The sequence below is a fragment of the Geotrypetes seraphini genome, chromosome 2, assembly GCF_902459505.1.
Source record: "Geotrypetes seraphini chromosome 2, aGeoSer1.1, whole genome shotgun sequence".
NCBI classification, from domain to species: domain Eukaryota; kingdom Metazoa; phylum Chordata; class Amphibia; order Gymnophiona; family Dermophiidae; genus Geotrypetes; species Geotrypetes seraphini.
The window spans coordinates 226,485,800-226,512,468 of NC_047085.1; the positions used below are offsets into that span (position 1 = coordinate 226,485,800).

General features: G+C 46.1%; 1 protein-coding gene across 4 annotated transcripts in view; it reads right to left on the reverse strand.

Annotated features, from left to right (window-relative positions):
- Positions 1 to 26,669, reverse strand: part of EP300 (E1A binding protein p300) — a 532,137-nt gene that overhangs the window by 430,414 nt on the left and 75,054 nt on the right. For all 4 annotated transcript variants that reach the window (XM_033935072.1, XM_033935073.1, XM_033935071.1 and 1 more), the window contains exon 3: positions 13,626 to 13,802. In XM_033935072.1, coding sequence (XP_033790963.1) covers positions 13,626 to 13,802 — 177 coding nt within the window. The remainder of the gene's footprint in view (positions 1 to 13,625; positions 13,803 to 26,669) is intronic.

Below are 26,669 nucleotides of genomic sequence, written 5' to 3' on the forward strand. Positions count from 1 at the left end.
TCATCTATGAGCTAATTCTATTCTCTCAGTGACCTTATAAAAATGTACACCCTTCAGAATATATATACATCACTCAAAGAGGGATCCCACCAAAAAGCAGTTACTTACCAGGGATAGAATGGAAGCTAGGCACCTCTGGCTGTACTAGAGAGACCAAGTTCCTGGAAACTGTAGGTGATTGCTTCCTGGAACAACTTGTTAAGGAAAACACGATAGGAAACGCAATTCTGGACTTAGTTCTAAATGGGCTGTGAGGACCGGCACAGGATGTAGAAGTAGAAGGGATGCTGGGAAACAGCGATCACAATATGATACGCTTCAACCTGGAAATAGGGGCAAAACGTCGGTCCAGAATGACAGCCACGGCCCTAAACTTCCGAAAAGGAAATTAAGAAGGGATGAGATGCATGGTGGGGAAGAAAATTAAGAAGAGGATAAACACTATAAAGACACTGGAGCAAGCTTGGTCTCTTTTTAAGGATACGGTCACCGAGGTGCAACATTTATATATACCACGTAACAACAAGGGATCAAAAAGGAAAAAGAATAAAGAACCAGCGTGGCTCTCTGTAGAGGTTAAGGAAGCGATCAAAGACAAAAAAACCTCGTTTAAGGAATGGAAAAGATCAAAAATGGATGAAAACTGGAATAACACATACAACATCAACACAGGTGTCATAAGGCGGTAAAAGTGGCAAAAAGAGACAACGAGGAAAAAATAGCCAAGGAGGCGAAAAACTTCAAGCCATTCTTTCGATATTTTAAAGGGAAATGACCCGTGAAGGAAGCAGTGGGACCATTGGATGACCAAGGAATAAAGGGAGCGTTAAAGGAGGACAAAGCAATCGCCGATAGACTGAATTTTTTGCGTCTGTATTTACCAAAGTGGATATACACAGCATACCAGAACCCATCAGGCTATATGCTGGAAGTGAGAACGGGAAACTGACAGGTTTTATGGTCAGTCTAGAAGAGGTATACAGGCAGATCGATAGGCTTAAGAGCAATAAATCCCTGGGACCGGATGGCATCCATCCAAGGGTCGTCAAGGAACTGACAGGGACCATAGCTGAACTGCTTCAACTAATAGCCAATCTGTCGATCAAAACATGAGAGATTTCGGAGGACTGGAAGGTGGCGAATGCTATGCCGATCTTCAAAAAAGATCCGAGGGGAGACCCGGGAAACTACAGACTGGTGAGTCTGACCTCAGTACCAGGAAAGATGGTAGAGGCACAGATAAAGGACTGCATAATTGATCACCTTGACGGACATGATCTGATGAGGACCAGCCAGCAGGGTTTCAGCAAAGGTAGATTTTGTTTGACAAACTTGCTGCACTTCTTCGAGGGAGTAAACAGGCAAATAGACAAGGGCGACCCAGTCGACATTGTATAGTTCGACAAGGTTCCGCATGAACGACTACTTCGGAAAATTGCGAGCCATAGAAATCGAGGGAGAAATACTCACATGGATTAAAAACTGGCTGCAGCATAGGAAACAGAGAATGGGGGGGGGGGGTAAATGGGCAATACTCAGACTGGAAGAGCGTCACCAGTGGAGTGTCGCAGGGCTCGGTGCTTGGACCCGTACTCTTCAACATCTCTATAAACGATCTGGACATAGGTATGACGAGCGAGGTGATTAAATTTGCAGACGACACAAAGTTATTCAGAGTAGTGAAAACGCAGGGGGATTGCGAAGATCTACAACGTGACATAATCAGGCTCGAGGAATGGGCATCGACATGGCAAATGAGGTTCAACGTGGATAAGTGTAAAGTGATTCATGTCGGTAATAAAAATCTCAAGCACGAGTACAGGATGTCCGGGGCGGTACTTGGAAAGGGACTTGGAGTTCTGGTCGATAAGTCGATGAAGCCATCTACACAATATGCGGCAGCGGCGAAAAGGGCGAACAGAATGCTAGGAATGATAAAAAAGGGAATCACGAACAGATCGGAGAAGTTATTATGCAGCTGTACTGGGCCATGGTGCACCCTCACCTGGAGTACTGCGTAAAGCACTGGTCGCCGTACATGAAGAAGGACACAGTACTACTCGAGAGGGTCCAGAGAAGAGCGACTAAGATTGTTAAGGGGTTGGAGGAGCTGCCGTACAGCGAAAGATTAGAGGAACTGGGCCTCTTCTCCCTCAAACAGAGGAGATTAAGAGGGGGCATGATCGAAACATTCAAGGTACTGAAGGGGATAGACTTAGTATATAAGGACAGGTTGTTCACCCTCTCCAAGGTAGGGAGAATGAGAGGGCACTCTTTAAAAGTTGAAAGGGGATAGATTCTGTACAAACATAAGGAAGTTTTTCTTCATCCAGAGAGTGGTGAAAAACTGGAACGCTCTCCCGGAGGCTGTCATAGGGGAAAACACCCTCCAAGGATTCAGGACAAAGTTAGACAAGTTCTTACTGAACAAGGACGTACGCTGGTAGGGCTAGTCTCAGTTAGGGCTCTGGTCTTTGACCAAAAGGGCCGCCGCGTGAGCGGACTGCTGGGCATGATGGACCACTGGTCTGACCCAGCAGCGGCATTTCTTATGTTCTTAGGCATTATCCAGGGACAGCAGGCAGATATTCTCACATGTGGGTGACGTCACCAATGGAGCCCCAGTACGGACACTTTAAAAGTGTGCCACTTTAAGACTTCAGAAAGTTCACGATAGCCCGCACCGCATATGCACAAGTGCCTTTCCACCTGACGTGAGTTCCCAGTCCCTCAGTTCAGTAAGCCAGCTAAGAAGCCAACCAGGGGAAGTGGGTGGGTTGTGAGAATATCTGCCTGCTGTCCCTGGATAACACTTGTTACGGTAAGTAACTGTGCTTTATCCCAGGACAAGCAGGCAGCATATTCTCACATGTGGGTGACCTCCAAGCTAACCAGAATAGGATGGTGGGAGTGTTCGCCTTTAGGAAAATAAATTTTGTAACACTGACTGACCAAAGTGCCCATCCCGTCAGGAAAAAGATTAGACAGTAATGCAAAGTGAATGTATGAACCAAGAACCAGGTGGCTGCTTTACATATTTCCTCAATAGGGGTAGATATAAGGAAAGGTACTGAAGCTGCCATAGCTCTAACTTTATAGGCTGTGACACGACTCTCCAGTTGGAGTCCAGCCTGAGCATAACAGAATGATATACAGGCAGCCAAACAGTTGGGAATCGTTCTCTTGGAAACAAAAAGTTGAGGAGATGATCATTGCGCCTTTGTTCTGTCGAGATAGTAGGCCAAAGTTTGCTTGCAATCCACAGTGTGAAGAACCGCTTCTCCTGAGTGAGGCTTAGGAAAAAAAAACACTAGGAGCACAATCGATTGACTGAGATGAAATTCAGTGACAATTTTCAGCAGAAACTTTGGATGCGTGCAAGAACCACTTTCTCTTGGTGGAACACAGTGAATGGTGGGTCTGCCACTAATGCTTGAAGTTCACTGACTCTTCTGGCAGAAGTAAGTGAAATGAGAAAAACAACTTTCTAAGTAAGATATTTAAAATGAGCCGTAGACTGGTTCAAATGGAGGCTTTATCAATCTAGTAAGAACTACATTGAGGCTTGAGAGGTGGTTTCACATTGAAAAGTCCCTTCATAAATCTGGAGACCAAAGGGTGAACAGTGAGAGGTTTACCCTCCACTGGTTGGTGAAAAGCTGTAATAGAGCTGACATGGACTCTAATAGATGTAGACTTGAGTCCTGAATCAGACAAATGAAGAAGACAATCCAGAACCAGTGAAACTGAAATGGATTGTGGATCATAGTGATGAAGAAGACACCAGGAGGAGAAACAAGTCCACTTCTGCTGATAGCATTGCTGAGAGGCTGGTTTCTTGGAGGCTTCTAGAATAAGTCTCACTGGCTGAGAGAGGCAAAGTTCAGCTGCATTCAGACTGAGTGATACCAAGCTGTCAGGTGTAGAGACTGAAGGTTGGGATGTAGAAGTGCACCTTGACTCTGCGTTAGAAGAGATGGAAATATCGGCAGAGGCATTGGCTCCTTAATACTGAGCTGAAGTAGAAGGGAAAACTAAAGCTGACTGGGCCACGGAGGAGCAATGAGAATCATGGTGGCGGCCTCTTGCCTGACTTTGACAAGTCTTTAGAATGAGAGGGGTAGGTGGAAACGCGTAGAGAAACCTACGTGTCCAATCCAGTAGAAATGCATCCACCTCCAGACGGTGAGGTGAGTAAAGTCTGTAGCAGAACTGGGGCAACTTGTTATGGGGCGATGCAAACAAGTCCACTTGAGGAGTGCCCCACTGATCAAAGATGGGATGGAGAGCTGCAGAGTTGAGCGTCCATTCGTGAGGTTGAAGAATTCTGCTGAGCTTGTCTGCTAAGTAATTCTGGTTCCCTCTGAATGTAGACTGCCCTGAGGCAGATGTTCTGGGCAGTCGCCCAAAGCCAAATCTTTTGAGCTTCCTGGCAAAGGAAGAGAGATATAGTACATCGCTACTTGATTGGATGAAGCAAAAGGACTTGATTGACCATTAGATGCTGTAAAGCTTTGATAGCATAATAAATTGCTCTGAGCTCCAGAAGATTCATGTGAAAGTTCTGCTCTCTGGTGGATCAATGACCTTGAGTCTGAAGACCATCCAGATTTGCCCCCGAGGCATAAGCGGACATATCCGTGGTCAAAACTTTTTGATAAGAAGGCATGTGAAAAAGCAGACCTCTGCAAAGATTAGATGAAATCATCCTCCACTGCAGCAACTGTCGAAGAGACGATGTGACAGAAATGTGTTGTGAAAAAGGATCTATCGCTTGGGACCACTGAGCGGCTAAAGCCCATTGAGGTGTTCTGAAATAGAGCCTCACCAGAGGCGTCACGTGGACTGTAATCATATGGCCCATATGACCGTAGGAGTCATAAGACCCATAAGAACCATCATTCACCTGGCTGATATGGATTGGAGCTCGTTCATTGATGGCAAAGCTGAATCAGAGCATCCTGACGATTTTGAGGAAGGAATGCTCTCATTTGAGTAGTATCGAGAAGTGCTCCTATAAATTGAAGGCTTTGAGACGGAAGAAGTTATGACTTGGGGAAGTTGATCTTAAATCCCAAGTTCTGGAGAAACAAGAGTGTGATTGGTCACCAGAACAACATCCTGGCATGAAAGGTCTTTAATAAGCCAATCGTCTAGATATAGAAAAACTTGAAGACCCTGAGATCTCAAGGTCATTGCTACCACAACCAGACACTTCGTGAAGACTCTGGGAGAAGATACCAGGCCAAATGGTAGGATCTTGTACTGATAGTGGTGACAAGCCACTTGAAATCTGAGATATTTTCTGAAAGCCTGGTGAATTGGGATATGATTCAGAGAGCATAGCCAATCTTTGTGAGCCAAGAGGGGATAGAGTGGCTAGAGATAGCATTCAAAATTTTTCTCCGACCAGAAACTTGTTGAGGGCTCTGAGATCTAAGATTGGTCGAAGACCTCTAGTCTTCTTCAGCACTAGAAAATAGTGGGAGTAAAACCCCAGGTTTTGTTGATCTATTGAGGAGAAAAAGGGATTGAACCTCCTGAAGAAGAGAGGACTGGCAAGGGTTGAAAGCAGACTTTCTTGGAGGATGATCTGGAGGAAGGGCAGTGAATTGTAGAGTGTAGCCCTCTCGAATGATCTACATCACCCAAAGATCAGAGGTGATGAGCTTCCAACGATAGATATAAAGTTGAAGGCGCCCTCTGATTGGCTGATGAAGAGGCTGAATTAAGGGGACTGGGCTATGCTCTCCAGTAACGTGTAAAAAAGACTGAGTTGATTTGGCCAGAACAGCAGGCTGGGTCTTGGCAGGACGCTGTTGTTTCTGCTTCTTCTGCTGAGGCCGTACTGGAGCAGAGACTTTGGCTGAAAAACGTCTCTGGTAAGATGAAGCAGGCTTGAAAGGTCTCGATGAGGCCAATTTTGCTTGGGTTTAACCAAGGAGTCCCATCGAGTCTCATGAGCCGAGAGCTTTTGTGTTGTAGTATCTGTTGAGTACCCAAAAAGATCGTCTCCCAAGAAAAGCATGTTGGCTAGTTGATCCTAGTTGTTGACATCCATTTCAGAGACTCTAAGCCACGCTAGCCTCCTCATGGCTACAGACATGGACGAGGCTCTGGAGGTGAGTTCAAAGATATCATATGCCGAACGCACCATATTCTTCCTCAACTGAAGCACATTAGAGATAAGTTGTTCAAAACCCTTCAACTTACGGGCAGGGATGTATTTGTGATATGCAGAAAACTGCTTCATGAGATGCTTCAACTAGCAGGAAAAGTAGAAATTATAGTTGACAGCTCTGTTAGCCAACATGGCTCTAACTTTATGGGCTGTGACTCGACCCTCTAGATGCAGTCCAGCCTAAACATAGCAGAAAGAGATGCAAGCAGCCAACCAGTTGAAGATGGATCTCTTGGAAACTAGATTTCCCAACTAATTTGGATCGAAGGAGACAAAAAGTTGAGTAGAAGATCTGTGTGGCTTAGTCCTTTGTAAGTAGAAGGCCAAAGCACACTTGGAGTCCAGAGTATGAAGAGCTGTTTCTCCAGGATGAGAATGAGGCTTTGGAAAAAACACTGGAAGTACAATGGACTGATTGAGATGAAATTCTGAAACTACTTTTGTTAAAAATTTAGGATGAGTACGGAGGACCACCTTGTCATGATGGAATACTGTGAAAGGTGGGTCCACTACTAAAGCTTGTAACTCACTGACTGCAGGCAGACGTGAGAGCAATATGGAAGACCACTTTCCAAGTGAGATATTTCAGATGAGCCATAGACATTGGTTCAAATGGAGGCTTCATCAACTGAGCAAGAACAATATTGAGATCCCAAACCATGGGAGGTGGTTTGAGAGATGGCTTGACATTGAAAGGTCCTTTCATAAATCTGGAAACCATAGGATGAGCAGATGAAGGATTCCCTTCCAAGGGCTGATGGAAAGCAGCAATTGCACCGAGATAGACTCTAATGGATGTTGATCTGAGACCTGATTGAGATAAATGCAACAGGTAATCCAGAACTGAAGACAAGGAGGTAGATTGAGACTCCTTGTGCTGAAGGGTACACCAAGCAGAAAATCTAGTCCATTTCTGGTTGTAATATTGCCTAGTAGTAGGCTTCCTGGAAGCCTCTAGAATGTCCTTGACAGATTGAGAGAACTGGAAATTGGAAGTTACGTTGAAAGGTACCAAGTTGTCAGGTGCAGAGACTGCAGGTTGGGATGAAGCAGAGACCCCTGACTCTGTGTAAGCAGAGACGGAAAAACTGGTAGTAGTGGCTCCCTACTGCTGAGTTGAAGTAGAAGGGAGAACCAAGGTTGTCTGGGCCACCGAGGAACTATGAGAATCATGGTGGCATGTTCGAGTTTGACGAGCGTCTTGAGAATGAGAGGAAATGCATACAGAAACTGGTTCGTCCATTCCAGAAGAAAAGCATCTGCCTCGAGGCGATGAGGGGAGTATATCCTGGAGCAAAACTGAGACAGTTTGTTGTTGTGGGGAGACGCAAAAAGATCTATTTGAGGAGTTCCCCAATGAGAAACAATGCGATGGAGAGGCGACGAGTTGAGTGTCCATTCATGAGGCTGTAGAATATGACTCAATTTGTCCGCTAAAAAGTTTCTCTCTCCTTGAATGTAAATGGCTTTCAGACAGATATTGTGAATTGCTCAATTCCAAACCTTCTGAGCCTTCTGGCAAAGGGAAAGAGATCCTGTTCCTCCCTGCTTGTTGACATAGTGCATGGATACTTGATTGTCTGTACAAACGAGATGCTGAAATATCGCTCTGAGTTCCAACAGATTTATGTGACACCGACGATCTGTACTGGACCAATGCCCTTGAGTACAGAGACCATTGAGATGAGCCCCCCCAAGCGTAGGTCGAGGAATCTGTCTTGAAGACCTTCTGTGAGGGGGCATTTGAAACAGCAAACTTCTGGAGAGATTGGAAGAGAGCATCACTAGTGGAGACTGTCTCAACGAAGGAGACACTGTAATGTGCTCAGAGAGTGGGTCGAAAGCCTCTGCCCACTGAGATGCCAGGGTCCACTGAGAAATTCCGAGGTGAAGTCAGGCAAAAGGAGTCACGTGAACTGTAGAGGCCATGTGACCTAGGAGAACCATCATGTGTCTCGCTGAGAGTGAAGTGAGGGATGAAACTTTTTGACAAAGTTGAATGAGAGCATCCTGACGTTGTTGAGGAAGGAATGCTCTGAATTGCAAAGTGTCCAATACAGCTCCAATGAACTGTAGAGTCTGATACGGCTGTAGTTGGGATTTTGGAAAGTTGATTTCAAACCCCAAACTTTGGAGAAACTAAATAGTCCGTTGGGTCGCTACAATAACCCCCCGAGAAGTTGCATCTTTGACGAGCCAGTCGTCCAGGTACGGGAAAACCTGAAGACCATGGTTGCGCAGAGCTGCTGCTACTACTACTAGTACTAGGCACTTGGTAAACACTGGGAGATGATGCCAGGTGAATTCCCATCCAGAATCTGAGAAATTTGCGAGAGACTGGATGAATGTGAGTGTAAGCCTCTTTGAGATCCAGACAGCATAACCAATCATTGTGATCTAGAAGGGGATACAAGGATGCTAGAGTCAGCATCCAAAAATTTTTCTTTCATAAGAAATTTGTTGATAGCTCTAAGACCCAAAATAGGTCATAGATCCCCGGTCTTCTTTGGGACAAGGAAGTAAAGGAAGTAAAACCCCATGCTCTGCTGTTCCAGAGGAATTTCCTCGATGGCACGGAGACGAAACAGAGCTTGAGCTTCCTGAAGAAAAAGGGTGGTATGCAACGGATTAGAAGGATACTCTCTTGGGGGTAGATCTGGTGGAACCTGGATGAAGTGAAGAGAGTAACCATCCCTGATGATTGTGAGGACCCAGAGGTCGGATGTAATTAGTTCCCATCGTTAGTAAAAATGATGGAGACGACCCCCAATGGGGAAAGGAGAGGACAGAGGCAGAACGATTGAGGTTATGCTCTGTGTTAGATGGTCAAAAAGACTGAGAACAGGGATATGAAGTTTATGCTGTCGCTGCTGCTGTTTCTTAGGAGGCGGCCTTGAATAAGGTGCTGGCTTTTAAGGAAAACGCCTCTGGTAAGATGGAGGAGGCCTATAAGCCTTAGCGGTGGAAGGCTTTGGCTTGGGCCTGATTATGGAAGCAAATGACCTCTCATGCTCAGATAAGTGCATTGTAGCTGCCTCAACAGAGTCATCAAACAACTCATTGCCCTGGCATGGGATGTTGGCCAGTCGATTTTGGCCAGTAGATTCGGGTCCATATCTATGGTGCAGAGCAAGCCCAGACAGCGCATCGCCACTGAGAATGCAGTGACTCTAGAGGACATTTCAAACGCATCATATGTAGCTTAAACCATATGCATACGAAGTTGACCTAGAGTGTGATGCATGTATTAAAACTCTGGAAATCGATGTTGAGGAAGATACTTGAAAAAAATCAGACATGGTGTTGACCAAATGCTTCAGATAAGAAGTAAAGATAAAATTATAGTTCAGAATTCGGTTTGTCATCATTGAATTTTGATATAGCCAACAACAAACTTGTCCATAGTCCTGCCTCTTCAGCCAGGAGGGACAGTGGCATAAACTTTGGCAGGATTGTTTTTTTTAAAAAAGACACCATGAGAAGAGATTGATGGGATAATTGAGACTTTTCAAATCCCTTACAAAGGACCAACTTATATTGAGATTCCATCTTTGCTTGCACAGCGGGAACGTAATATGGTGCATCAAGATTTCTTCTGAAAGTCTGAGAAAGAATGCCATTCATGGGTAATTAGAGAGAATCCCTAGGAGGATGAGACATACCCAGTTCTTCCAAATACTCCTTAGAGTATTTTGAGTCAGATTCCAAAGTTTGTAAAGGACACCAGATCTGAAGAGGTATGACCTCGTTGAGGAGAAGGTGAATGATAACCCCTCGAGGTACGTTTCACAGCAGAAAACGAAGGTGAAGCCTCTCTGGAGTATTGATACCTGAGATCTGAATCCATAGGCAAAGATGATGATCGCCCACTTCTGGAATGTGAAGAAAGCCTTGCAGAGGAAGAACTCGACTGACAAGAATGGTGAGGCTCTACAACAGATCTCCTTGACAAAAGAATTGGTAGTCTCAATGCCTCTATAAACGAGACCTGTCTCAAGAAGACAACCTGGGCCTCAATGAATGCCTCGACAAATGATGTGGGGAAGAACTATGCCTCGAATCACGATCCTATGATTGAGTCAGATCCAGCCTTGAAGATAAATGTCAAGGAGTCCTCGTCCTGTGCCTCGAAGAAGGCAACACCTTATGTGAAAAGGTAGGACTGAAGTCGGAAAACAACGTCAAAGACACTGAAAAGGACTCAGCTCCTTGTTTAGAGTGTGCAGAATGATCTCGAGGCACTCTCAAGGACTCGACTCCTTCCTTGTAATACTGCCGAGTGCTCAGGATGGACTACAGGAAGCAGGGTCGAGGCAGGAGTCAATTTGGCAAGCATGTTACTCCTGATGCAGAATAGTTTCCAACATATTCTGCAAAGCCGGTACCGAGACCATTGGATCTGGTACAATTGGTGTGGCTATGAACTCCGAGGAAGACGACATCGAGGAAAAGTGTTGCCTCGATTTTGAGACACGTTTCCTGGGTAGCCTCGGACCCACTGGTTCTAATGGTGGCATGTCCAGAGGGGTTGGCTTAGCTATCTTATCTGATGGAGACACTGAGGATAACGGTGTCTCGGGAGAAGATTTAGCTGATTTCCCCGAAGACTTCCCCATCGAGGAAGGTTTGAGCGAAGTCGAGGTTGGAGGTTTTGGCCCCATAGAAGACTTTGATGTAGTCGAGGTTGGGGCCAGAATCAGGATCAAGGTTTTAGTTGAAGAGAGATTCATTCCCCCGAAGATTTTCTCAATCTGAACTTGACAACATTTAAGGGCTCGATTTTGAAATGCAGCACATCAGGCGCACGACTCCAGATGATGGTCAGGTCCTAAACACTGTACACACCACTTATTGTGGATCAGTGATGGAGATCGCGCATTGACACCTGCTACACTTCTTGAAACCTGTGACCAGCCGGGACATGGAATAAAACACGGTTGTGGTGAAATCGAAGCCCGCAGGCTGAGGCCGCGGAATAGCTCCCGCCATGACACGATAAAAAAAAAATAATACGCAGAGCCTTTAAATAAGTGCTTCTCAGCTCTGCTGAAAATTTAGAACTGAAGAGATGCTAAGGAGATGCGTGCCCTACATCAGGCAGGAAGGCAATCACGCATGAGCGGTGCGGCAGTCGCAAACTTTCTAAAAGTTCTTCAAGCAAGTCTGCTTGTGAAGCTGTCCACATCAGGTTTTGTGGATGATGTCACCCATATTTTGAGAATATGCTGCCTGCTTTTCCTGGGATAAGGAGGAAGATAATCAACTGGTATTGGTGTAAGAGCATTAGCTATCTTGCGAGAAGCACTGGAGATAGGTCAGAATCGATATGTCTGTTCTTCTACCATAAAATCCAAGTGAAAAGTACAGAAAGACAATGAAAATATTCTTCTGAAACAACTGCAGGAAACTACAGATTCAAGCACAAACCCTAATTCCACCAAGTGCTACTTTCATTGCTGTCTCCTCCAGCCTAAAAGTGGGTATTATAAAGCAGCTTTAAGATGTAAGCCAAGATGGCATCAAAAGGTGTGGAGCTGTGAGCACTGCTCTGCTCAAAGTAGTCTTAGTATGTAATGGGGAAGTGAAAGGCAACACTTAAGCTTTACCCTCCAGCGGTAGCTGAATCTCCACGACTGAAACAGACTCTTTCGGAGGCTTGCAGTGTTCGGCATTCTTCGACTGACACTGCGATATTGGGAGCTCCTGGATACTCGACAAGAGGAAGTTTGGAAGTGGCATCAATCGAGTCTGGTACTGCTTTCCCCTCCCCTGCGCTCAAAAACCAGCCATGAGACCTGCACAGACAAAGGCACCACAGAGAGCAAGGGGGAACTCGAGCGTGCGCCATTTGACACCATGATGGACTCCTCGCCCGCTCAGTCTGTGAAACCGGCCGTTCACAGCCCAAATGGTGTTCTGCGCTTCCCACAGCGCGAACACCTCTTCACTGATTCAGCCGCCATGCACCACACCCGCACACTACAAAAAGCAACACCCAATGCCAAATCCTCAAAGGCAAGTACCCAAACTCACTCATCACTGCGGTTCAATAAACATACAAAGCAAAACTATAAATGGTAGTTGCAGCCTGAACACTGCTATAGCAAACCAATACAGGCAAAGTTGTATTGGTCTCTGTTGTTTGTTTTGTTTTTTAATGGGAAAAAAGAAACTGCGAGAACCAACAGACCCCTTAGTCCATAGGGAGAGGATGGGGAAGGGACCTGAGAGGGCCATGTGCAGCCCCCAAAGCTGGCACCACTCAGCCAGACCCCTATACTCACTGAAGAAACAAATCAACAGGATAAATAGTCAGGAGACTCAATGAAGCCAGGAGCCAGAGAAATGGCAACCATCCCCTGCTGGAGATAGAGCATACTAATTGGACAGGAGACGTTCCATCCAGAATGAGCACTTGCAAATCAGTTCTCTATCTCCATCTGCTGGTAGATGTGTGCTATCCCACTAGTCTCTGGATTCATCTGCTGTTGTTGCTAAGGAAAGATGGTCTAGTTCAGGAACAAGCTACCAGAATGGATAATTTGGAGACTCATGTATGGGAATTTACTGCAATTCAATTGAAACAGAAGAGGATATTACACAGGAAAACTGAACACTTTGAAAATCAAATTAGAAAGGACAATTTACAATTTTTTTATTTTCCTAAATCTCCTCTAGTACCTCCTATAGAGATGCTGAAGAAATATTTCAGTGAGATTTTGTGCCTTCCAGAAGATAAGTAAATTGCCTTCACTTCTGGAGACAAATTATCTATCTCCAAATTAGAATCTAGTAAAGTGGAAGGAATCAAGAAGCCATTCAACATGAATCTTTAAACGTGATAGAATTTTTTGAATCATCGTTAGAACCAATTAACAGTACATCCAGAATGACTCTCCTGGTAACTTTTGCCTTAGAATCAGACCGTAATTCTGTATTAATACTTTGTTTCCGATATATGTCTCAACAATCTTGGGTTCATCAGTGCATATATTTCCAGGCTCATTTTTGTTGAAATTTCCTTGTCGATGTTTTGTAGTTCTGGGAAGAAATAATTTGTTTATGGATCCCAAACAATTGTTAGAATTTATTGTGGCAAGGGAAAGTCCTATTATTGTCAATCTTCCCACAGATGTACCTTAACCAGCCAGTTGTAGGTCAATCGAACACCTTCTATGATTTGAAATAAATTTTCTAATTTTTCTTACTTTTTTGTTTATGTATTTCTCAAATGGCTTCTCTCACATATTATGGGCTAATGATTGCTTGTTTTATTATTTCTTGATTTTTTTTTTTCCCTTTACAACATAAAAACGTATTTATTTACAACATTATAATGTATTTATTTATGCTGTTGTTTGCTGAATGTATATTTTTAATAATTAAAAAAAAACAGAACAGCTTTAAATGTATGTTATGTGAGTGAAATGAATCTACTACTTACCATGTTTGGCATCCCGGTCCCCGAAACTGGTTTCTTCTCCATTGGAAACTGGGGTAAACTGCTCTGCAGCCCAGCTTTGTTCTGCATCTGAGGGCCAAGGCTACCACCTCCCATCTGCTGCCCAGAGTTCTGACTATATGGTGTTCCATAGGGGTTGGGGTTGCTCATAATTCCCATCTATAAATGCAACAAAAGACAAAAGTTAACATACACAAAATCTGTATAGTTCGTGTTCTACTCTCCTTTTGTCAATATTTAGTTTGAAAGCCAAAGGTTAGTCTTACACAAGGAGTATCAAGAACCTCCAAAGGAAATGAATCTTTACTGAGGAACTGAAACATAATTGTCTCAAAATTACTAAAAGGCACACTTTTAGTGTCTTAAATTACCTGATGGAAGTCCAGTCATGTCTGCCAGTGAATCTTAATGCTGACCTGGAAAGCTCCCTGAAGCTGCCCAGACACAGAAAGCATGAGGTAGCACTGGCTTAGCACACAAATAAATCCTAGCAGCTGATTTACCCTGGAAAAATGGCTCTCTACAGCTTTTGGGAATATTTGGTGTGAGCAACAAAGCATGGAAAAATTATGTTCTTACCTGTTAATTTTCTTTCCTCTAGACGCAGCAGATAAATCCAGAGACTAGTGGGATAGCACACATCTACCAGCAGGTGGAGATAGAGAACTGATTAACAGGTGGTCCTATTGGTTGGCACACTCCCTGTATCTTCAGTATTGCTCCTAGCCCAAGCAGTCGAAACCAGAATATGGTCAACACGTAAAAAAACTTCATTCCCAAAACAAATTGCAAAGGAAATAATAGAGAGAACAACCACCAACTATAACAAAACTGCTGAAAAACGCGAATCACGAACAGAGATCCAATAGCCAGAAAGGGTGGGGCTCTGGATTCATCTCCTGTGTCTAGAGGAAAGAAAATTAACAGGTAAAAACATAAATTTTCCTTCCTCAGCAACAGCAGCTGATGAATCCAGAGACTAATGGGATGTAGCAAAGCAATCCTCAATCAGGGTGGGAAGCGAACGCCGCCTCGGCATAGCCAAAGCACCAAAAGCAGCCTCCGCGCGCACTGCCACATCCAACTGGTAATGCTTAGAAAAAGTATTCTTAGAAGACCAAGTAGCCACTAGACAAATCTCCTCCAATGAAAAACCTCTGGACTCTGCCCAAGAAGTAGCCAGTGCTTTAATGGAATGAGCATGAAGCTTGTCCGGCAACTGCTTACCGGAAGTCAAGTAAGCGGAAGCAATGGTTTCCTTGACCCATCGAGCAATGGAAGCTTTAGATGCTGCCATACCCTTGTTGCGACCCACGATAACACAAAGAGGTGATCAGAACAGCAAAAGTCGTTAGTAAGATAATGTAGAAGTATCCTACGTACATCCAGGAACCGCAGTGAAGAGAACTTCTTCCCACCAATCCTCTTTCCGGAAGGCTGGAAGAGAGACTGGTTAACATGAAAGGTGGAGACCACCTTAGGAAGAAACGATGGAACAGTCCTCACAGACACACCCGAATCTGAAATGTGCAAAAAAGGATCTCTACAAGACAACGACTGCAACTCAGACACCTGCCTAGTCGAAGCCATTGCGACAAGAAAAACCGCTTTCAACGTCACTTCCTTCAAAGTTGCTTTTGACAAAGGCTCAAAGGGAGGCTTTTGTAACCTGCCAAGGACTACTTTAAGACTCCATTCTGGACAGATCTTTTAAATAGGACGACGAATATATTGCACCCCTATTAGAAATCGAACCACATCAGGTTGAGATGCCAGGGAAGAACGCGCCCCGCGGCCCCTGTAACAAGCAATAGCCGCCACTTGAACTTTAAGAGAATTAAAGGCCAATCCCTTGGCAACTCCATCTTGAAGAAAGGAAAGAATGGTAGACAGCGAAGCCTGGAAGGGCTACAGACCCTGAGCAGCATACCAAGAATCGAAAATCCTCCAGACTCTAGCATATGAGGCAGAGGTAGATCTCTTTTTTGCTTGAAGAAGAGTGGAAATAACCAGTTCGTAATAACCCCTACATCTAAGCCTCGACCTTTCAAGAGCCAGGCTGTAAGACCAAAGCGGGATGGAATTTCCATGTTGATAGGACCCTGAGTCAGTAAGTCTGGAGTCACCGGAGAGGGCAACCGATCGCCCGTCGACAGACATATCAGGTTCGCATACCAAGGATGACACGGCCAATCCGGAGCTACCAGGATCAACGTTCCAGAAAAGTGAGTTATGAGATGCAACACACGACCTATCATCGGCCAAGGAGGAAACACAAAGGAGACAACTCAGAGGCCAAGCAATAGCCAATGCGTCTACCCCTTCTGACCCCTGCTCCCTGTGTTTGCTGAAGAACCGAGGAAGTTTTGCATTTTTGGACGAGGCCATGAGATCCATTTCCGGGAGACCCCACCGTTGCACAATGAGGTCGAACGCCTGAGCGGAGAGTCCCCATTCTCCGGGATCTAAAAGATTTCTGCTGAGGAAGTCCGCCTGATTATTTGCCTGACCTGCAATGTGAGCCACCGATAGTAGAGGAAGATGAAGTTCCGCCCATTGAAGAAGCATTGCTTCTTTCGCCAACTGAGGACTGCGGGTACAGCCCTGCCTGTTGATATATGCAACTGCCGTGACACTGTCCAAAAAAACCCTTGTCGGACAGCCCTGAATCATATGCAGGAACGCTTGAAGGGTGAGCCTGGTTGCTCTCAATTCCAGAAGATTGATGGGCCACTGAGCCTCTCCAGAGACCAGACTCCCTGCGTTGAGGACTGAAGGCAGTGAGCTCCCCAGCCCAACAGACTGGCATCCGTCGTAACAATCATCCAATCCGGAGTCGCCAGAGGCATGCCTTTGAACAGCTTGAGATTGCTGAGCCAGCAAGACATGCTGAGTGATGCTTGAGGCGTCCACTGCAGACGACGATTGTAATCCTGAGACACTGGGGACCACCGAGAGAGAAGGGACCATTGCAGCGGTCTCATGTGAAAGCGCACCCACGGCACCACTTCCAGTGCAGCCACCATTGAGCCGAGAACTTGGACATAATCCCACACTCTCGGCCTGGGCAACTGTAGAAGTAGGCGAACCTGCGAGCATAACTTCTCTCCCCGGTCATAGGGAAGAAACACTTTCCCCACCTCCATGTCGAACAGCACCCCCAGATGTTCCAATGACTGGGACGGAGTAAGAGAGCTCTTCGGAAAGTTGATCACCCACCCCAAGGATTGAAGAAAGAAATCACCCTTTGGGTCACCAACAGACTTTCCTGTCTGGACGACGCCCGGATCAACTAGTCATCCAAGTAAGGATGCACTTGAATCCCTTCCTGGCGAAGGAAAACCACCACAACAACCATGACCTTTGAGAACGTCCGCGGAGCTGTGGTTAGTCTAAACGGCATGGCTCGAAACTGATAGTGCTGACCCAGGATTGCAAAGCGAAGATACTTCTGATGTGGTGGCCATATGGGAATGTGCAGATAAGCCTCCTTGAGGTTGAGTGCCGTCAGGAATTCCCCCGGCTGAACTGCCTCAATGACCGACCTCACCGTTTCCATCCAGAAATGCTGGACCTGAAGAAAGCGATTGACCTTCTTGAGATCTAATACAGGCCTGACCAAACCCCCCTTTTTGGGCACGATGAAGAAAATGAAATACCTCCCCTGCTCTATCTCTGCCAGAGGGACTGGAACAATGGCCCCGCTCTTCAACAGAACTTGAAGAATGCACCGCACCAAATCTCTCTTGGCAGCCCCTGCACAAGGGGAGACCAAGAAAGAATCTGCGACGGGAGAGGAAAATTCTAAATTGTAACCATCTTGAATAAGGTCCAAAACCCACCAATCGGACATGATCTGGGCCCACGGATTAGCAAGCAAAATTCCTTAAATTATGCTAAACGTAAACTCTCTGAAGCCAATAATGCAATTGCAGACCAAATAGCAGTTAATGGTGACTTAATCAGCTGATATCAAAGCAGAACCAGAAAGGTAAAAGATGTTCTGACTTATGACCTTCTTTTTTTTTAATATATTTTAAACTTTTATTAAAGATTTTCAAAACACAATACAAATGCCACATACAATAGAACTCAATATGCAAAGCTTGATGCTCTAATACCCCCCCACAAGCACTATCTAATACCCCCACAAGCACAGGAAAATCCTGACTAGCAAAGGAACAACACCCCCCCACCCAAAACATACCCCTCCACCCGTATAACACAACCAAGACCACTCCCTCTATCCTGTCCCTCCAGTATTGCAAAAAGGGGGCACGTAGTGGGTTCTTCAAAGTGGACTATGACCTTCTATTGACTGAACTGAAGCAGAAGTTGGAACTATCTAGTAATAGGGAGAAAATACAAATTCTCACTCTTGCTCCACACAACTGGACTATTGAGAAATTGCTTTGGACAAGCTGAAACAGCAGGGTGGCATTCTTGCTGTTCCAGCCACAAAGATGGAAAAGTGCTTGCTCAGCAGATTACACAGAAACTCCTGGATTTTTATGAAGACGATGAAATCCCTAGAATATGCCCAAGCAAAAAAGATTATGTCTCTTGTTCGGATCAGTGGTGAAAAAGTGCAAAAGCAGAAAAGATTGCTATTATGCAATCTGAAGGAACTGTACACCACTTATCACAGTCATCATGGGCCTAAAATTGGGTTCTCAAAGTTCTGTAAGCTTTGGCCAAAGTGGTGTGTAACAGTCAGTTCATCAGGGACTCATTCAGTCTGTGTCTGCACAATCCACCAGAATGTGAAACTGATGCTTTCAGCAATTTCAGTTCCAGGTGACTACAAGGTGCTTCTGAATAAAACTGTCTGTGATATGAACTCAAAAAATCTGCATGCTGCTGCGGTGTGAAATATGTCCTGGGCAGATCCCTCTGGAGGAATATTTTACTGAGTTCTTTGGTGAACATGATCCAGATGATATTATTGAATTTAAGCAGTGGATTCACACTAATCAGGATACACTGAAAACTTGACAGTTATCCATAGAGGACTTCATTTCCGAATTAATTGGAAAAATTCCTAATTTGACCAGACACTATTTTATTTCCAAGTATCAAAGTACCGTATTTGCCGGCGTATAAGACGACTTTTCAGTACCTTAAAATCCTCCCCAAAGTCGGGGGTCGTCTTATACGCCGGGTACTGTTTAGAGAGCTGCACGGGGACGCCCCTAGGGTCGCGGGGATCCCGTGGGGACGCCCCCTAGGGTCGCGGGGATCCCATGGGGACGCCTCCGAGGGTCGCGGGGCTCCTGCGGGGCTGGATGCTCAGTCTTCTGGATGTACGCGGCTCTTCTTCTCCCTACCTTTTCTGCTTGCAGCACAGAGCCGAACGGAAGTCTTCCCGACGTCAGCGCTGACGTCGGAGGGGAGGGAGGGCTTAAACAAAGCCCTCCCTCCCTCCGACGTCAGCGCTGATGTCGGGAAGACTTCCGTTCGGCTCTGTGCTGCAGGCAGGGCAGATAAGGAGAAGGAGAGTAGCCTCGCGGTTCGAGTGGCTACCAAGGGAGAGGGGCGGCCGCCCCGCCCCGGTTGCAGCACAGCCGGCCAGGTTCCCTTACTTTTGTGGCACTTCCCCGACCGACCGATAACAGCCCGGGTCCGACAATCCTCCCTGCCCTGTAGCCGCGAATCTAAATTACCTTCTTACAGCAGCTGTAAGAAGGTAATTTAGATTCGCGGTTAAGGGCAGGGAGGTTTGTCGGACCCGGGCTGTTATCGGTCGGTCGGGGAAGTGCCACAAAAGTAAGGGGACCTGGCCGGCTGTGCTGCACCCGGGGCGGTAGAGAAGGTGTGCGGAAGAAGGGGTAGTCTTATACGGCGAGTATATAACAAAACTCTATATTTTAACTAAAAGTTGGGGGGTCGTCTTATACGCCCAGTCGTCTTATACGCCGGCAAATACGGTACTTAACTGAAGGAACTGAAAGCAAATATAAAGGAGGGGCATGCTATTGTTTTGATGGACTTCGCTGAAAATTATTCCTTTATTGTTCAGGATGCAGTACAGGGGTTTCACTGGGAAAATAGCCAAGCAATATTACATCCCTTCATTGTCTACTTCTGCAATCCTGAAATCCAAAGCATGATCAGTGACTACTTGCCTCACGATACTATTGCTGTTCATGCATTTTTGAGGAAGCTTATTCTGCATCTGAAGGAAGGCTTGCCTGTCTTAAGCCATATTCACTACTTTAGTGATGATTCTGCTGCGCAATATAAAAACTTCAAGAATTTCATTAACTTCTGCAGTCATGATACTGACTTTCAAATTACTGCTGAGTGGAATTTCTTTGGCACCAGCCATGGCAAATCTCCATGTGATGGGATTGGGGGAACAGCCAAGCATTTAGCTGCCCATGCCAGCTTACAACGCTCTCTCAATAACCAAATTTTGACACCAAGGGATCTATTTGAATTCTGCGATAAATCGGTCTCGGGAATCAAATTTTCATTCATTGCTAAGGATGATATTGAAGCAATAAACCTGCTCAGGAGCAAAGGTTTAGTATAGGCCACACATTGGCTAGAACAAGAGAAAATCACCTATTTAAGCCCATAGCCACTGCTAGACTCTGCATTAGCAACATTTCAAGTGACACCAGCTCATTCATTGCCAATGTCTTAGAGTCTGATACTGATCCTGAACATGTCCCTACCTTTCAAGCATCCAGCTTTCAACCTGGACAATACGTAGCTTGCTTATATGACAATTTTTGGTGGATTGGTCATGTATGTGAAATTTCAATGAAAGAACGTGACATCCTAGTTAATTTTTTGCATCCACAAGGTCCTGCATGGTCATTTCACTGGCCTCCACAAGGTCCTGCGTGGTCATTTCACTGGCCTCCACACAGAGACATATGCTGAATCCCTGAACAGCATATTATTGCAGGCCTTAATGCACCTATGACCACTTCTTCAGGCAGACAGTATACTTATCCACAAGCTATTTTGGCAAACATTGACCAGACTTTCAAAACCATGTGCAAGAAATTGAGTTAAAAATTGAATTTATGCAATTTCCTGATCTTTGTCAGTATGTATGTGCACTTTAAATAAGTGTGATTTTTGCACTTTTCTTTTTTCTTTAATAAAGCTTAGAAATTTATATGGTATTATCTGATTATTGGGAATGTTTTTCAGATAATGGATCAATAACTGATAAATATGTGGTCTCAGTGTATAATACACTTGTCATGATCTTCACGAGCAGTGGCAATGGGTATATGAAAATGCATGGATACAGGGAAGGGAATCATAAAACAGTAACAACCTGAAAACTGTGAAACTTCATGTACCTTGTTCATTTGCATACAACATGGGTTTGTATTAAACATGCCTCTTTTCAATATTAAACATTTATGCGCATATACAACTAATGCTTATCTTTGAAGCTTTAATTCTCACCAAAGAAAGGTCGGGTCCAAGATGAAATGGGATAGCTTCTATAGCAAAAAACATGCTCTTTCAAATGATATAAAAATCAAAAAACTATACATTAGAGATATCTGAATCTGAAAAACTGAAAATTTGCATAAATGCATAAAGCCATTTTTTGGATGATCATATCTTCAGCTTCACTTGACTGTAAAAGTTCATACTGCAAATCTTGAAAGTACCTCATGGAACATTGCTGCTGGTAAAGTTGTACCCTCAGCTGACATACCTACCAGCAGCAGTATGGAGCCAAACTTTGCCAAAAATTTTTGTTCGTGAATTTTTTTGCCTACTTTGCTGACCTGTAGAAATGGAAGCACGTTCACAAAAGATTTCAAACTTGGCACAGAAACTTGCCCCAAGGTGTTGTACCAAACTGCAAAATTTTAGACTCCTAGGTAGCTTCCTTCTGCCACAGTGCTTAAGCAAAGTTGGCGTTTTAGGTCACACGAGGTACGGGAGTGGATCAATTGCTTTTGTTCAACCACCCCTAGCTCCTGACCAAATTGAGATAGATCCAAAAAATTTTGGAGAGTTTCATTTAAGATCCTAGACAACACCCCTGTAAAATATGGTTGGATTTCAAGGGGGTCGAGCGTGGGCTCCTGGTCCACTTGACATGGAAGGAAAAATTATGTCCTTATCTGTTAATTTTCTTTCCTTTAGACCAGGGGTGTCCAACCTACGGCCCAGTGAAGTATTTTATGTGGCCCCAGTCAAGGACGATGCAGTGTTTTCCACTGCTGCTCTCGGGTGTTTACCGTCTTGCCGGCTCCCTCCTCTGTCTTGCTGCAGAGTTTCACGTTTGTGCAGCCCCAGAAACATTTTTTTCGACCAATGCGGCCCAGTGAAGCCAAAAGGTTGGACACCCCTGCTTTAGACGCAGTAGATGAATCCAGAAACTAGTGGGATTACCACACATCTACCAACAGGTGGAGATAGAGAAACTGATTAAAAGGTAGTCCTATTGGCTGGTACTCTCCCTATATCTTCAGTATTGCTCCTTGCCCCAGCATTCGGAACCAGTACTATGTAGACCATGTAAAAAACTTCTTTCCCATAACAAAAAGGAAAGGTAATTATACAGAAACAGCCACCAGAAAGAACCAAAGGGCTCCTTGACCCATCAAGCGATGGACAACTTGGACGCTCCCAAACTGCTACTGCGTCCCGTGAACAAACCAAAGAGATGAACAGAAAGGTTAAAGTAGCGAGAAACCCACAGAAAGAGTAGAAGAATGCAAATCATTTCTAAGACAGACAGAAAAAGAAACCTGCCGGTCCAGAGTTCTCGTCCCAGAAACCAAAATTAAAAGAGCAGCTGACATGAAGGGTCGATAACACCTGAGGAAGAAACCATGGCACTGTCTGAACTAACATCCCAGAAGCCATAAGTCACAACAAAAGGATTCCTACAGGAGAAGATCCACAACTCAAAAAAGCGCCGGGCTAAAAGCATGGCCCCAAGAAAGAACATTGCCAACCTCACATCCTTTAGGGTCTGAAGAGAGAAGGATAAAATGGAACGTTCTGGAAATTCTCAAGAGTTATCATAAGACTCCAGTCTGGACAGGAGTTCCCAAAAGACATACGAACATGCTTTAGTCCTTTCAGGAACCAAACTACAGCAGGCTGAGAATCAAGCAAAGAATGACACACTCGTTTCCTCAACAATTAAGGTATGGCACTGGAAGGTAAAGTTAAGTATACGCAAAGTCCTTAGCTACACATTGTGGAGGAAAAGCACAGTTACTTACCGTAACAGGTGTTATCCAGGGACAGCAGGCAGATATTCTCTACATGTGGGTGACGTCACCGACGGAGACCCCTAGCAGACGTTTTCGCAAGCTTGTGATTGGTCCGCACATGCTTCAGTGTCCCTCCCGCCCGATCTAGGGCTTGCGTCTCCTCAGCGTGACCTCAGTTCAAATAGCTAGCAAAGAAGCCAACCACGGGGAGGTGGGTGGGTTGCAAGAATATCTGCCCGCTGTCCCGGTAAGTAACTGTGCTTTATCCCAGGACAAGCAGGCAGCATATTCTCTACATGTGGGAGACCTCCAAGCTAACCAGAATGGGATGGAAAGAGAGTTGGCAATTTAGGAGAACAGATTTTGCAACACGGACTGGCCAAAATGGCCTTGAGAAAGTATCCAAACAGTAGTGCGAGGTAAACGTATGAATCGAGGACCAAGTGGCAGGTTTACAGATTTCCTCAAGTGGTGTAGAGCGGAGGAAAGCAACAGACGCTGCCATCGCTCTGACCTTGTGGCCCGTGACTCAACCCAGCAGGGAGAGACCAGCCTGAGTGTAACAGAAAGAGATACAAGCGGCCAACCAGTTAGAAATGGTCCGCTCAGAAACAGAGTGACCCAAGCGATTAGGATAGAAAGAGAGGAACAGCTGGGAAGAACGATGAGGAGCGGTGCGCTTCAAGTAGAAGGCCAGCGCACACTTACAGTGAAGAGAATGCAGAGCCACTTCTCCAGGGTGAGAATGGGGCTTCGGAAAAAACACAGGAAGAACAATGGATTGGTTGATGTGAAACTCAGAAACAACCTTAGGCAAGAACTTAGGATGGGTACGGAGAACCACCTTATCATGATGAAGACACTGAAAAGTGGGTCCGCAACCAAGGTTTGAAGCTCACTGACCCGACGGGCAGAAGTGAGAGCAATAAGAAACACAACCTTCCAAGTAAGAAACTTCAAATGAGCCCGCGCTAGCGGCTTGAACGGGGGTTTCATCAAGTGAGTAAGGACCACGTTAAGATCCCAAACCACAGGAGGAGGTTTAAGGGGCGGGTGAACGTGGAAAAGGCCTTTCATGAAGCGGGAAACCACAGGATGAACAGATAGGCTTTCCGTCAATCGGCTGATAAAAAGCAGCAATGGCACTAAGGTGGACTTAAACCGAAGAGGACTAGAGTCCAGCGCCAGATAAGTATAACAGATAGTCCAGGACAGCGGCTCCTGCTGCCGAGTAGCACACCAGGAAGAAAAGCGGGTCCACTTCTGATGGTAACATTGGCGAGTGGACTCTTTCCGAGACGCTTCCAGGACGTCCAGCACAGGCTGGGAGAACTGGAACGAGGGCATTAAGTCTCGAGGAACCAAGCTGTCAAGTGCAGAGACTGAAGGTTGGGATGAAGTAGAGAACCTCGACTCTGCGTAAGCAGAGAAGGAAAAACAGGCAGAAGAAGAGGCTCCCTGGAACTGAGTTGCAACAGAAGGGAGAACCACGGCTGTCAGGGCCACCGAGGAGTTATCAGAATCATGGTGGCACTCGTGGACTTGAACCTGACAAGAGTCTTCAGAATCAGAGGAAATGGAGGGATGTAAGCCTGACAGGGGTGAAAGCCCTGGAGCAGAAGCGGGACAACTTGTGATTGAGGGGGGACGCGAACAGATCAACGTCTGGAGTCCCCTAATGAGCAAACACTTGACGCAGGATCAAGAAATGGATGGACCACTCGTGAAGCTGCAGAAGACGACTCAGCCTGTTCCCCAGACTATTGTGCTAGCCCTGAATGTAGACCGCTCGAAGGAATACGTTGCGGTGAATGGCACAATCCCAGAGCCGAATCGCCTCTTGGCACAGGGACAGGGACCCCGTGCTCCCTTGTTTGTTGATATAATACATGGCGACTTGGTTGTCCGTGTGGATCAGCACCACTCGGTCGCGAAGCCAGGGCAAGGAAAACCACTCGAAGCTCCAGCAGATTAACGTGACAAAGGCGGTCGGCACTGGACCAAAGACCCTGAGTGTGAAGACCGTCCAGATGAGCCCCCCAAGCATAGGCCGACGAGTCCGTCGTGAGGACTTTCTGCGGAAGGGGGGCATGAAACAGAAAACCTCTGGAAAGATTGGAAGAGAGTATCCACCAGCGGAGAGACTTCTTCAACAAAGGAGTCATGACAATGAGTCGAGAGACAAGGTCTCGGATCCTGGTTCCATTGGGACGCAAGAGTCCACAGCGGAATGCGTAGGTGAAGTCTGGCAAAAGGAGTCACGTGAACCGTAGAGGCCATGTGACCAAGGAGGACCATCATGAGCCGAGCCGGGGCCGAGGACAGATGGGCCACCCTCTGGCACAACCAAACAAGGGCCTCTAGACGAGGCCGAGGCAGGAAGGAGCGGAGATGGACCGTGTCCAGGACCGCTCGGATGAATTCCAGAGACTGGGACAGACAGAGGTGGGACTTGGGGAAGTTCACCTCAAAGCCGAGACTCTGCAGGAGCAAGATGGTCTGATTTGTCGCTCGCAGAACTTCGTGGCCCGAGGATGCTTTGATCAACCAGTCATCGAGGTAGGGAAACACCTGTAGGCCGCAGAGACGGAGGGCCGCAGCTACTACGACTAGACACTTCGTGAACACCCTCGGGGAGGCCGCCAGGCCGAAGGGAAGGACACGATATTGGAGATGGAGATCCCCCCCCTGGAATCTCAGATACCGGCGAGAGGTCAGGTATATGAGAATGTGCGTGTATGCCTCCTTGAGGTCCAGTGAGCACAGCCAGTCCCCCCTCATCCAAGAGGGGATACAAGGTAGAAAGGTGAGCATCCTGAACCGTTCCTTGACCAGAAATTTGTTCAAAGCACGGAGGTCCAGGATCGGGCGCAGATCCCCCGTCTTCTTGGGTACCAGAAAGTACCGGGAATAAAATCCCGATATTCCACTGGTCCGGAGGAACCTCCTCGACCGCCCAAAGGCGAAGAAGGCCTGAGCTTCTTGTAGAAGGAGAGGCAGCTGAGACCGGGCAAAAGGAAACTCTCTTGGAGAAAGGTCCGGGGTTATGTGACTGAAGTGCAGGGAGTACCCTTCCCGGATGACAGAAAGCACCCAGCTGTCAGTGGTAAGACTTTCCCACTGGGTATAAAAATGATGGAAACAACCCCCGATGGGGAAGGGGGAAGGCTCACACTGTAATTGTCAAAAATATGGCCCAGGCTTCACCGGAGCCGGTGGCAGGGCCTTAGCCAAGCGCTGCTGCTGCTGTTGCGGCTGCTTCGAAGGAGGCCGAAAGAACACAGGAGTAGATTTCTGTGGATACCTCCGGAGAGGAATTTAATAATTCTGAGCCGGAGGGATCTTCAGCTTAAGTCTCACCAGAGCGGATCATTCGTGTTCCGAGAGGCACTTAGTGGCTGCCTCAATGGAATCATCAAACAGCTCCTTTCCCACGCAAGGGAGATTGACTAGACGATCCTGAAGGTTCGGATCCATGTCCACAATCTGGAGCCAAGCGAGGCGATCGCAAATGCCATGACCCTCGAGGACAACTCAAAGGCATCATAGGCCGCCTGAAACATATAGAGGCGGAGCTGGGAGAGGGTCTCCTCGAGGAGACAAAACTCCTGACGCCGAGAATCCGGGACATCCTCCCGGAACGAGCGGAGGGCTATGTTAAATCAGTAAGCAAACGGAATAGGAACAACAAGCCACAGTGGTTCTCTACGGAGATCTCGGACATCACCAAAGAGAAGAAAAAAGCATTCATCTCTTACAAACAATCAGGGACACAGGACTCTAGAGTAAAATATCTGACCAAGTCAAGGGCCGTCAA